This window comes from Pectinophora gossypiella, chromosome 24 (assembly GCF_024362695.1).
Source record: "Pectinophora gossypiella chromosome 24, ilPecGoss1.1, whole genome shotgun sequence".
Lineage (NCBI taxonomy): Eukaryota > Metazoa > Arthropoda > Insecta > Lepidoptera > Gelechiidae > Pectinophora > Pectinophora gossypiella.
Genome location: NC_065427.1, coordinates 1,859,877 through 1,872,245, shown reverse-complemented (window position 1 = coordinate 1,872,245; position 12,369 = coordinate 1,859,877). Strand labels below are relative to the sequence as shown.

The window sequence follows — 12,369 nt, the reverse complement described above, 5'->3', positions numbered from 1 at the left end:
CCATGCTGCGGGTTGAACTCCCTTCCGATTCAGATACTTTCGATTTAATTTTCTCTTTAAAAGAAACGGTGTTTGAAACCAGACACTCGGTGTCAGGGTTACTATTAAACCGCCAAAGGCCTCTGACATGGTTAAAGAAACGACTGCATACTACAAATACATACAACAGTAGATGTGCTAATCTAATTCTCTTCTACCCTAGGTGTGGTTGGCCCGGGCGGAGCGGTGCTAGAACGCAACGCGTCCCTCGACAACGTTCTAGACACTTCCAAAACCTCCAAACATGACCACAACGAATACAAGAAGATCAAAGAGGTAAGTGTTTCACTGAGCAATATGGCCGAATTGGGTAATTTCCTAGGGCATCATCATCATCAGCCGTACGACGCTCACTGCTGGGCATAAGCCTCCCCCAAGGATCTCCACGACGATCGGTCTTGCGCTGCCCGCATCCAGCGGCTTCCGATGGCCGCTGGGGCGGAAGGTTCTGGAGTGGCTACCACGTGTCGGACGACGCTCAGTGGGTAGGCCCGCTACAAGGTGGACCGACGATCTGGTGAAGGTTTTCTAGGTCAAAGATAAATTAAAAAAATCTGATTACTAAATAAAGAGAGATCTAAATGTGACCAAAATGTTTTCTTCTTTCAATTCATATTTGGATCATAAATGATTATCACGTGCTCAGCGGTGAAGGTGAGGATACACATTACCGAGAAATGCGTTTCGGAGGAATGTGACCTAACCTACATTGGGCTGGTTTTACCTTCGCGGGTTGAAAGGTCAGACAGTCGCTTCTGTAAAAAACCGGGCCTGTCAAATCTTCAGGTTAGGTAAGCGGGCCCGGTAAAAAACGGGATAACACTAGGAAGATGATGATGAATGAAATATACGATGGACTACATATTTTTGTATACAGATCCTGGAGCGTATGATAAAGTACTGCACACAAGGCAACAGCGGCGCGGGCGACACGGGACGACGACGTCGCCACGAGCAGCGCTTGCTCAGGAACATCGGCGTGCACAACACCGTGCTCGATCTCTTACAAGTAAGTGAAAAGATCCTGTGGTGGAAGAAAGAATGAAAAATATTTGTCAACTTTATTTATGAATTACGTAAGACTAAGTATGACGTTCGCCCACGGTTATTTCAATGAAATGCAATAGAAATGTGTTTTGGATATGTTTTTGTCCTCATTTCCCCATCTCCTGGTCCTGTGGTACACCGGCTTTCTCCTCAAACGAGGAGCGCCGGTTCGAACTTGCACCAATGAGTTATTAATTTACTGACACAGTTGGCTTGACCATTATAGACGGCGATACGGCTAACAGAAGGCTCGGTGAGGTGTGGGTACTTAAATCATCTTTCGTTGGATGTACCTCTTAACTACTCCAATTGTGATATCATCCTGAGCTTGTGTTATTTGACTATCAATTGCCCTCATTGCCCCGTCTGTACGTCACCAGGTGCCTCACGACGAAGACGACGCAGCGATGGACGAGCTGCTGGCTCTCGCTCACGAGTTCCTGCAGCACTTCTGCTACGGCAACCCGCAGAACCAGGCCATACTGCACAAACACCTCGACCTCTTCCTCAATGCTGGGGTGAGCGGACAGTTTTTTTTGTTACGTTTTGTAGAAGACAACAGATTTACAGATAACCAAGCGAGCACGACAACTTGGATGATTGGCTTTGTTAACAATGTTATGTGTTTTTTTTTTATCTGACTTTTTTTTGGCAAACGTAAAGATTTGCCTCAGATGGCATTAAGTACTTGGACGGACAAATGGCGAGTACTGATGGCTCTCAACTGGTACAAAAATTAAAGACTGTGAGAGCAAAAATTTGGGCGCGAACCTCTGCTCAAGGCGTCGTAGTTTGAGAGGGTTTATATTTGAAACAATTATTCGACGCTAGTGAGAATAATACTATAGCGGCAAGAACAAGACGATTAAGTAGAAGAGGAATCAATAAAGAGTTATGTCATTTATTTAATAATGTAGATATGTTAGATACGCCCCACATGCTTTATCTCAGTAGATCGTAGAGATGGACTGTCTACGTAGCGTCTAAATCTTCCTAGCCTTCGAGGATGGGGAAAAATTCGATTATTTGATAGGAGTGTTTGTTTTCACTGAATCACAATCACAGTGATTGCCATCGACATTCCAGTCAGACGATAAGGCAGGTTATTCGTCTATTACACCTTTCGTCTACATGCTTTTAATACATTTGTATTGTTCCAGATAAGAGAAGCCAAAACAGTGTGCGCGATATTCAAAGACAACCCGAGTCTGTGCGCTCACGAGGGCAACGAGAAGGTGGTGGCCCACTTCGTGCACTGCATAGAGTCGCGCGGCCGCCACACCGCCTACCTGCACTTCCTGCAGACTATAGTACATGCAGACACGCAGTACATACGACGCAGCCAGGACTTGGTCATGCAAGAGGTGAGTAACGCTCGCTAGTCGCTTAGTCTTACAGCGCTTTCATCATCATAACAATTTTAGTCGCGCTGCAAAGCACCAGCGGAACCCTACAGCGGCTCGAGTGCGACTTAGTCGCGAACTTACTTCATATTCTCTTGTGTGGTCAGTGGTTAATGTCCGATTTCACCAAACAAGGTGGCAAGATTATTATTGAACCGCCAGAGGTCTCTGACAGGACTCGTCCAAATGACTACGTACTTACTAAATGAACTTAATACGTGTTTTCCGAAGCGCTCTCTTTAAGGTCAACATAGCCCAATATCATTTTGAAATCGAATCTCTGTTCCGTCTTACATGGAAACGAAAACGGTTTCCGTGATCAGAGCGCGTTTCATCTCTTCTGAAAGTCTCGGGTTCTGAATCACTTTGTTGTTTGTGAATCACTATGTTGTATGTCCAACAGATGGTTAACGCGGGCGAAGACGTGCTGGTGTTCTACAACGACAAGGTGTCGTTCAACTACTTCATACAGATGATGCGCCAGTTCCAGAACACCGGCGAGATGCCTGAAGCGCTCAGGTAATATATTATCATCAACGGCTTTCACTCGTCCACTGGTGAACATAGGCTTCTCCTATGGCAGCTCGGTCGTCGGCTTTACTCCTCCAGCTGCTGCCAGCCACCTTATGGATGTCCTCACTTCACCTAGCCCAAGAACATCCTACACTACGTTTTCCGAGATGCTACGTGCTCCACTCGAGAACCCGTAATAGATATTCACCTACTGTGTGTATCTGTAAGGCCCAAAATTCTGACAATACCTTCCAGAAAATTCAGCGGTCCCTGGAGTGAAAACTAGCTAAACGCCAGGGATCTCCCTGTTGAAGATATCCTCGTAAGGTCGAGATTTCCAATAGATAAACAATGGGGTTTGGACTTTAAAAGGACATTCCGTTTTATGACTACATTAGCCCCGATTCTTGCAGACACCTCCTAATTTTAAGTTATACCTATCATTTTCTTATGCGCCGAAAAAGAAAGGGACGGATGATTGACAACTGTTAGTTTTAGAATGAAACAATAACCCGGGCGAATAAATTAGGCATCTCGCTCGTATGCAATCCGTTTGACGTTTGGTGTCAACTTAATTCTGTCGGGTTATTGGCTAATGTAAAATTTCGGAAAGGCTTTTAATTTGTGCCTAAAATTGACGTGTATTCCTTTTTTATGCCCGTCGATTACCTGTCCCTTTCCTTTTCGGCGGATTAGAAAATGACAGGTATAACTTAAAATAAACTTAAATGGTGTGTACAGGAATCAGCACCATTGTAATATTTTTGTCGGTAGGTACCACATCCAGCTAGTGAAGCTGCTAACGTGCTGCACGATGGGCAAGAACGTGTACACGGAGATCAAGTGCCACAGCCTGCTGCCTCTCGACGACATCGTCAACATGATCACGCATCGAGACTGCATACCTGAGGTACCTGACATTTGCTCTCGATCCGACAGTCCTGTGTTCCCGATGGGGGATTATCACAAAAATCATTTTGCGATCCCTAGTTTGGTTAGGACGTTACAGACTGATCACCTGATTGGCTGCTAGAAGTGAAGAAGAGATGATCCGTCCTTGTGCATCCAGGATATTGATGTAAATTCGTCGTTAAATGAGACTTTGTCCTCTCCTGTGGCAGCGCCACCTACCGGGACCATCCATGGACCCACTTTATAGGAGAGCTAAAAATAGATTTTGACAATCTCCGGCTTTCCTGTTTTAAGTCAGAAGGCAATAAGAAGACATTAATAGACACTTGTTATGAACCAATATCACCACCAGAACAGTACCAGTTGAACGAGTGTGTTGTACCAGTATTCTAATCGGATGTTGCCAAAGTATTGTGCAACAAGTAAAATTCTATAAAAGGCACTTTTTCAGACCCTGATTGTTCATCTTAATTAAATTACCCTTGTAGCCATTTGCCATGTACTTAGTTAAGAGACTTTTTGTAATTATTTCTTTTATGTTGGTGCAATAAAGTGTATTTGTATTGTATTGTATACTTTTAAATAGATTACCAGTTTAATTTAAAATTTGCCTCTTTATTCCAGGTGAAGGAAGCATACGTCGGGTTCCTGAACCACTGCTACATCGACACTGAAGTGGAGATGAAGGAGATCTACTCCAGCAACTACATGTGGGACCTGTTCGAGCGCTCCTTCTTACAAGACATGCAGGCCATCTTGCAGGATAAGGCGCCGTCCGGTGAGTTACACCTTATGGTAACTCTAATAAGGGTTTTTGAAAAAGCTTTCTCCACCACTGAGACTTACAGCAACCGTCCAAAATCAACTATACTCAACCCTTTAAAAGATCTAGCTTGTGGGCTAAATCATCTACTCTCTGGGTTAGAAATGTTTGACAGTTAAACGAATCAAGACATTTACAAGATAAACTTATTCTAAGGTGGGCAAAGATGGCCTTTTTGCTAAGAGCGATCTCTTCGAGACAACCTTCGGCATGGGATATAGTGTACTGAACTGACAATGATTTACAACATAACATCACGATACAGTCGTGATGCTATGTTGTAAATCATGCCTGAAGGGGTAGGCAGAAGTATATGGTGTATACACCCTGCTCGACAGCTATGTATAAGTCCCATGTAATAAAGGCGAGCTTATAAATCTTGGAAACCTTGTGATATCAATTATCTATGATATTGATTTAGTGTTTTGAAACAATCAAATATACTTACATACAAACAAAACATACAGATATTTATAAAACATTTAGCAACAGTAGAAAATGAATGTTCCAGCGAGTGCGCCGAGCACGTCGCGCGGCGAGGCCCACGGCTCGTCGCCGGCCAGCAGCGCGTGGGTCAACTACGTCACGGACGTACTCATGCACACTATAGGGACATTCTTCAACTCGCCCTTCAGCGACCAGAGCACCACTGTACAGGTGAGACCCATCACACATCACAAGAGCCATGCTCTTGTCGGTGTAGCATTCTCCATACTAGGGAAAATAGGGCAGCGGTTTGTCTCTTCTCTCCGTCTCGCAGTACTCTGTCTGACGCGAGTAGGATGGCGCCCAGAGTAGTCTATTTCAAAGCCGTACTAGGACTCCTGAATAGTACTGACAGATACTGTTGCCTTTTGTCAGGTTCCAGGTTACAGTCCCTGTGACTTGCCCATTACATCCCACCACACTCAGGTGAAATACACTTACCTTAAATTATAACGTTAGACCTGGTATAACAATAAGACAACTAATCTCTGTAAAAAAGTGCGCGGCGCATCTTGTCACAAGCGACGGCGTGTAACGACCAATATTGCACTTTATTTGACCAGTCATAACATCTAAATTTGAAGGAACGAACTTATACTGTCTACATAACTTATTGTATAGGTACGTATTTACAACAAAGGCGCTTTTTAGAAAAACTCCTTCGCGAATGTGAGTCAATTTGTTTATAGGATGTTAGTGGTTATAACACAAAAATAGTTTAAGATTGAGAATATACATGTAAAAAGTCTACCTCGGTTTACCTTCTATTTTGTTTATGCTTCATTTGGATAAATAAAATATCGTAAGTATCAAAGTACTTCTCCATAACTTATCTTAAGTAGAGTTGAATATGAAATTTATCACCATATATGGTTCATCATATCCATCTTAGGATTTCGGATCAAAAGAGCTACAAATTGTCAGGTCCGGTTTTTCACAGAAGCCACTGTTTTGCTGACCAGACCAATACAGCCCAAACGCATTTCGGGATTGTATGTTTCCTCACGATGTTTTCCTTCATCGCTGAGCACGTAATAATCATTTATGATCCAAAATGAATTTGAAAATCAGCTGTGTCTGAATATGAAGATTTGAATGCGACCTCACAGTGATAGTCAAGCGTTCCCTTAACTGATTGCAGTACATTATAGAGAAAAACGGTCTCCGTGGTCTAGTGGTTGAGCGTTGGGCTCACGTTCCGGAGGTCCACGGTTCGAATCCCGCTGGCGACATATCAGAAAGATCACTTTGTGATCCCTAGTTTGGTTGGAACATTGCGGGCTGATCACCTGATTGTTCGAAAGTAAGATGACATGTGCTGCGGATTACAATTTGCCTAAGTATGTAGTCGTTACATGATCTATGTCAGGGGCCTTTGGCGGATCAATACTACACGGTAAGTAAGAAGATTGAGAAAAAAAAACGATTCTTCTTCTATCGTGTGGGTTGTGAGGTGGATTACCAACCCCATCAACATTGGTGTCAGGGTTATTATTGAGCTGCCAAAGGCACCTGAAATGGTTCATTTAACGACTACATACTTAAAACTTCCGACAAAAACGATGCTAATATAATAATAATGTGTATACCAGACCCGGCAGTCAATCTTCGTGAAGCTGCTGCAGACGACGTTCAAGATCTACCAGTGTCCGTGGTTGACGCCGCCGCAGAAACTTAACGTCGAGAAGTGCATACGGACCCTTAGTGAAGTCGGTGAGTAGATGTAGTCTTGAATATTAGCGAGTTTTGCAAACAATTTGTGTGCTAACAGCCATTTGCAACAAAAATCATAACTTAGTATATCTCTTATGCTGAAAAATCTGGTCTCTGGTTGGGATTTTAGCGTAATTTTTTTCCTAGGATAAAAATCACTATTGTACAGAACTGTCTTAGATAGACGTGTAACTTTCAAGGCCCATATCATACGTGTGCGTGATTACGCCGCACTTGTAAATTTTGTGAAGATTTGACAGGCCCAGTTTATTATTGATACGACTGCCTGTCTCACCTTCCAACCCGAGGGGAAAACCAATACAGCTTAGCTTTAAGATCCAAATATGAATTAGAAAACAACTTCGAAAATTAGGCCTGTGCTTTAATTTGAATCAGCGACGTCGCAATGAAAGTCGAGCGTTCTTGTAACGACCACGGCTCGAGAACAAACCATTTATTTAGATTTTTTTTTAATTATGATAATTTTGACAAGATTTATGGTACATTTGTCTGAAATTCCATTAACTTGTTGGCCGGACAAATGCAGAACTTTGCGGACTCTCACCCAAATTATCATCGAATATCTAAACGGCTTTGAAAAAATAATCTCGTTTGCTTCCAGCCAAGTCCCGCAGCATAGCCATACCTCTAGAACTGGAGGCCAAGGTGCAGACGGTATTCGAGAAGGCTGCCGCGTTGTCCCGGCAGACCAGCAAATGGCTGCTGGCATCCAAGACTAACAAACTCGAGAAGATGGCCTCTTCCGTGAGTATATTTTTTTTTATTTCAGTACAAAAGATACAATGTATATACGAATACTGAGTGAGAAAGGTACAGATGTTACTTTGGTGATGAACCCCGATCCACTCATAGTACTTATAAGAAAACCAAGATAACTGGTGTTCTGCGCGGCCAAAAAAAGATAAGGAATAATACTCCCACCGGCGGCTAGGCTAGGTTTACTTCTTCCCTCTCTCTCTCTATCTCCCCCCCCCCCCCCCCGATTTTGAAATAGGAATAATCCTATGTTTAGAACGGCAACTCTCCACTACCCACCAGGGGCTGAGCTAGGTTTACCTCGCGCCGATGGTCTTGTCACACACACAGATGCGCATGTACGATACCGTCAATGTGTAGTGTCTGTGTAAAACGAGGTTTTTTGTACGAAGTGTCCGGGGTGTGACTACAGACCACTAGGAGAACCGAACAATAATTGACTAACTAAACAAACTATTCCTTGCAGTCGAACTTACAAAACGACAGATCGGTAATGGAGGGTCTTCAAGAGATAGTGGCGCTGCTAGAGGAGCAGCTGCGGCCGCTGCTGCAGGCCGAGCTGTCTCTACTAGTGGACATACTGTACAAGCCACACCTGCTGTTCGCTAGCCCTGGCGAGCGCGCACATAGCGACACCAGCGGGATATTCATATCCAGGTCAGTTGTATAATCATGAGCCGTGTCAGGGACCTTTGGCGGCTCAATAACAACCCTGACACCAGGGTTGATGAGGCTGGTCATCCACCTCACAACCCACACGACATAAGTTGTAAAACAGAATAATACTACGTATAGAACGGTAAAACGGAACGGAAAGGTGGAATGATTATCACGTCCTCAGCGGTGAAGGAAAACCCACTTCGTCTTACTTTAGTGTTAAATAGTCAGTAGTAACCCTTTAATGAGTAAGAGGGAGAGCGCACTGACTGTGTCCCGCTCGCACTTAAGCGTTATGCCGCAAATGTAAATAAATAACGGTTCCGCGGTCCACTGGATCCGGAGGTCCCGGGTTCAAATCCCGGTGGGGACATTTACATTTCACCCTTATATTTTACGTACAATAGAATAGATAACTGAATCAAAGGTCAATTATAAAATTAGAAATGAAGCTAGTCTAAGATGATAAAAAATCAGCCTCATTTTCGTTTTCACTTATTTACGTATTTTAATTATAAATTAGATATAGATAACAAATCAGTACGACATTTGACAACGTTTATTGATGACGTCACCGTTTTGTATTTATTTGTTCTCATACAAACAACATATACATGAACCATTTCGACGTTTCTAAAAAAGTATCCCATGTGACTAGCTTGTCATCTAGACTATTCCAATTCGCCAGGCTCATACGTCACACGGAGAAACTTCTAGAAGAGAAAGAAGAAAAGCTGTGCGTCAAGGTACTTCGCACACTCCGGGAAATGATGGCGGTCGATCCCGAGTACGGGGAAAAGGTGGGTGCTCAGTCATCAGTCATTTGCCGTTGCTGTAAAAAGCGCAAAAGTGAGACCAAAAAAAGCAGTTAGTGTACTTACTATTAAAGAGTTTCTACAACTAGAACATTCCATTCTTCTGTTTAGCACGAAAATAAATTATTAAAATGAACTTCACTGCTTTTATAAATTAATTTTGTGAAGCAAAAATAAAACCACCATTTTGGTATATAGTTAAACAGGAAGTCATTTATTACTTTTTTATCCCTACTACAGAAGTATCATATTTTTCGGGTTTGGATACATATTCGGTTTGAACAGATTCCCACTTTGGTAACATTCCCGGGAACGGCATATTACTGGTGCTAATTGATGTATATACTTCGTTTCGCCCCATTACATGAGACTTAAACATGAGCTGGCGAGGAGTGGGAGTAATATTACACCTCTGCCTACCCCTTCGAGGCACAGGCGTGATGCTATGTTATGTTATTTATTTTCTTTCCTACGTGTAGTACGGTCACGAGCATTAATATGTACACTCTTTGGTACCATGTCACATTACCTTTTTTGACAAATTGAACTGTAAGTCTCACTAAATGACTAATATGTTAGTGCGACCGAGTCCTAAAGTGGGTACATTATATTGCTCATGACTGTACTATTTTTATATGACTCGTGTTCCAGGGTAACCAACTCCGCAACAAGTTGCTGTCACAGTACTTCGTGAACCGCAGATCGGAGCCCAGGATACAACCGCCCCCCGTCGCCGTCACTCATGGCCCTGGAGGTGAGATCACACCATATTCATCATCATCAGCCCATTAACGTCCTCACTGCTGGGGCACGGGCCTTCCCTATGGATGGATAGGGAGATCAGGCCTTAAACCATCACGCGGGCCCAGTGCGGATTGATGGTTATTAACCACTGCTAATGCAGCCGGGACCAACGGCTTAGCGTGCCTTCCGAAGCACGGAGGAGCTCGAGATGAAAACTTTATTTTTTGTGGTCACCCATCCTATGACCGGCCTTTGCGAAAGGTGCTTAACTTCAACAATCGCAGACCGAGCGCGTTTACCGCAGCGCCACCGAGCTCCTCAAACACCATATAATACTATAATAATGGTGCTAATTCCTGTAAATACCATCTAATTTTATTTTAAGTTATATCTGTCATTTTCTTATCCGCCGAAAAGGAAAGGGACGGGTAATCGACAAGCATAAAATTTATGGAACACACGTCAATTTTAAGCACAAATCTAAACCAACCGTCTAAAAATTTTACGTCCGTCAATAACCCGACACAGTTAAGTAGACAGCACGTCAAACGGATTGCATACCAGCGACGTACCTTTTGATTCGCCCGGGTTATTCATTCATTTACTCATTCTTCCTAAAATTAAGAGCTGTGAATCATCCGTCCCTTTCCTTTTCGACGGATATGAAAATGACGGATATAACTTAAAATAAAATTAGGCGGTGTCTGCAGGAATCGGGGCCAATAATACTATAAATAAAGATTATGTTGCAAAGACAAGAGCTTCGATCAAACAGGGTGTTAGTGACATCGTAACGAATACTGAGGGGGATGATTCAGACCATGATTCTGAGTTATTACGTACGTAACGTGATTACGTTACTAATGTTATAAAATATAAGTAGTAGCATTCTAAGAGTCTAACATCAAGTTATTGCCATGCGCAGTATCATTATAGTAATGGAAAAATTCGTAGACTTATAGTGAAAACCACGTAAGCGCATTAAAGTTTTTGAAATCACATTCTGATGTGATTTCTGTTAACAAAACCTTGGAATAGACAAACTAGTTTAAATCCAGGTTATTATTATTATTATTATTTATTTATTTATTGTTGAAAACATTTTACATAAGGATACAATTGAATCGCATTGCTAAACCTTGCAGGTTTGTCTCAATGCAATATTCCGCTATTGTTACAGTTTGTACTTCAGAAGTATACCATTAATTAATAACACTATTCAACAAATAAAGTACACATGTCAAACGCCAAACGCATACATGGACGAAAGAACCGGTAGGATAGGTAATTCGCCACAAGTGAGGCGCATCATACCTACGTATGAGCGGGCGATTCCGAGAAACTGGCAAGCAGCAAACAAGTAAACAAGATAGTAAACAGGGTGCTCCAAATTCACACATCAAGTCACATACTTTGTAGGTTTTCAAACATGTACCTTTTTAATATATTGTTGAGGTTTTTTGGTGTGATTTTATGCCTAATTTCAATTGGTATCTGATTTATTAAGTCAGGTACGATGTAATTAGACACTCGTTTACCGTAAAAATTGTTAAATTTGGGCTTATTTAATATATGATTTGTTACCTGCCTAGTTATTTTGAAGTGTGATATTGGAGGTAAAATTTGTAGTATACATTTTTACCCTCAGTGAGATGAGTGCAAAGAACTTGAGGTTTTGTTGAAGAAGAAATGAGTTTTTTGTTTATTATTATTATTTATTTGTACACAATAGAACAGACAAAAGGAACGTACAAAGAAAACAGACAGTACAGGTGAGCTGGTAAGTTTTTTCTTCAACAACCGTGTGATGTGAGCATCATGATTTTTCATAAACGCGCTTACACGGTTTTCACTGTAACCTTAAATACAAAGTGGTATCGCCTTTTTTCCATTACAAAATCCAATTAAGAGGTGTGGAGTTCAATAAGGGACTTTCCAGGCTACGTTCCCTAAAAATAATATAGATGGCGCTGTCCAGATTTAACGTGATAATTACCTATTTTTTCTACTCCTCTACTTTAATCTGGCATTTAAATAACCAAAAAGTCTAATATAAGTACATACATAATTAAACTCTTTGAAAAAGTGTACGCTCTATGGCCTATAAAAGCATTGTTTACAAAGTGTAACTGTACTATAATGTCGCCAAAAAAGCATTGTTGTTGTTTTTTTTTTTTGACCTGGAAACTGGCACCTTTACTTTGTTTGGTGCCATAGATATACTATAAAAAAAAAGTATACATTTGCCGCCATTTTCCCGCGCGTTGGAAAATAAATTGGAAAATTTTTGTGTTTCGTTTGTTTCATTTAAAATTACGTCGTCGTAGAAAAAGTATTGTATGCAACGTTGTATAACTAGGTCAAAAAATGCTCGTGGCGTCTCTTATTGCGATGTTCGCCAAGGCTCACATTGCAACTCACGCCACTCGCATTTTTTGAC

At 41.9% G+C, this 12,369-nt stretch overlaps 1 protein-coding gene across 2 annotated transcripts in view; it reads left to right on the top strand.

Moving 5' to 3' along the window:
- The window catches only part of LOC126377795 (inositol 1,4,5-trisphosphate receptor), a 119,344-nt gene that overhangs the window by 75,882 nt on the left and 31,093 nt on the right, over window positions 1-12,369 (top strand). For both annotated transcript variants that reach the window (XM_050025632.1, XM_050025631.1), the window contains exons 28-40: window positions 203-315; window positions 917-1,048; window positions 1,467-1,604; window positions 2,247-2,450; window positions 2,893-3,008; window positions 3,777-3,912; window positions 4,539-4,692; window positions 5,249-5,394; window positions 6,816-6,936; window positions 7,559-7,701; window positions 8,180-8,370; window positions 9,059-9,170; window positions 9,837-9,939. In XM_050025632.1, coding sequence (XP_049881589.1) covers window positions 203-315; window positions 917-1,048; window positions 1,467-1,604; window positions 2,247-2,450; window positions 2,893-3,008; window positions 3,777-3,912; window positions 4,539-4,692; window positions 5,249-5,394; window positions 6,816-6,936; window positions 7,559-7,701; window positions 8,180-8,370; window positions 9,059-9,170; window positions 9,837-9,939 — 1,809 coding nt within the window. The remainder of the gene's footprint in view (window positions 1-202; window positions 316-916; window positions 1,049-1,466; window positions 1,605-2,246; window positions 2,451-2,892; window positions 3,009-3,776; window positions 3,913-4,538; window positions 4,693-5,248; window positions 5,395-6,815; window positions 6,937-7,558; window positions 7,702-8,179; window positions 8,371-9,058; window positions 9,171-9,836; window positions 9,940-12,369) is intronic.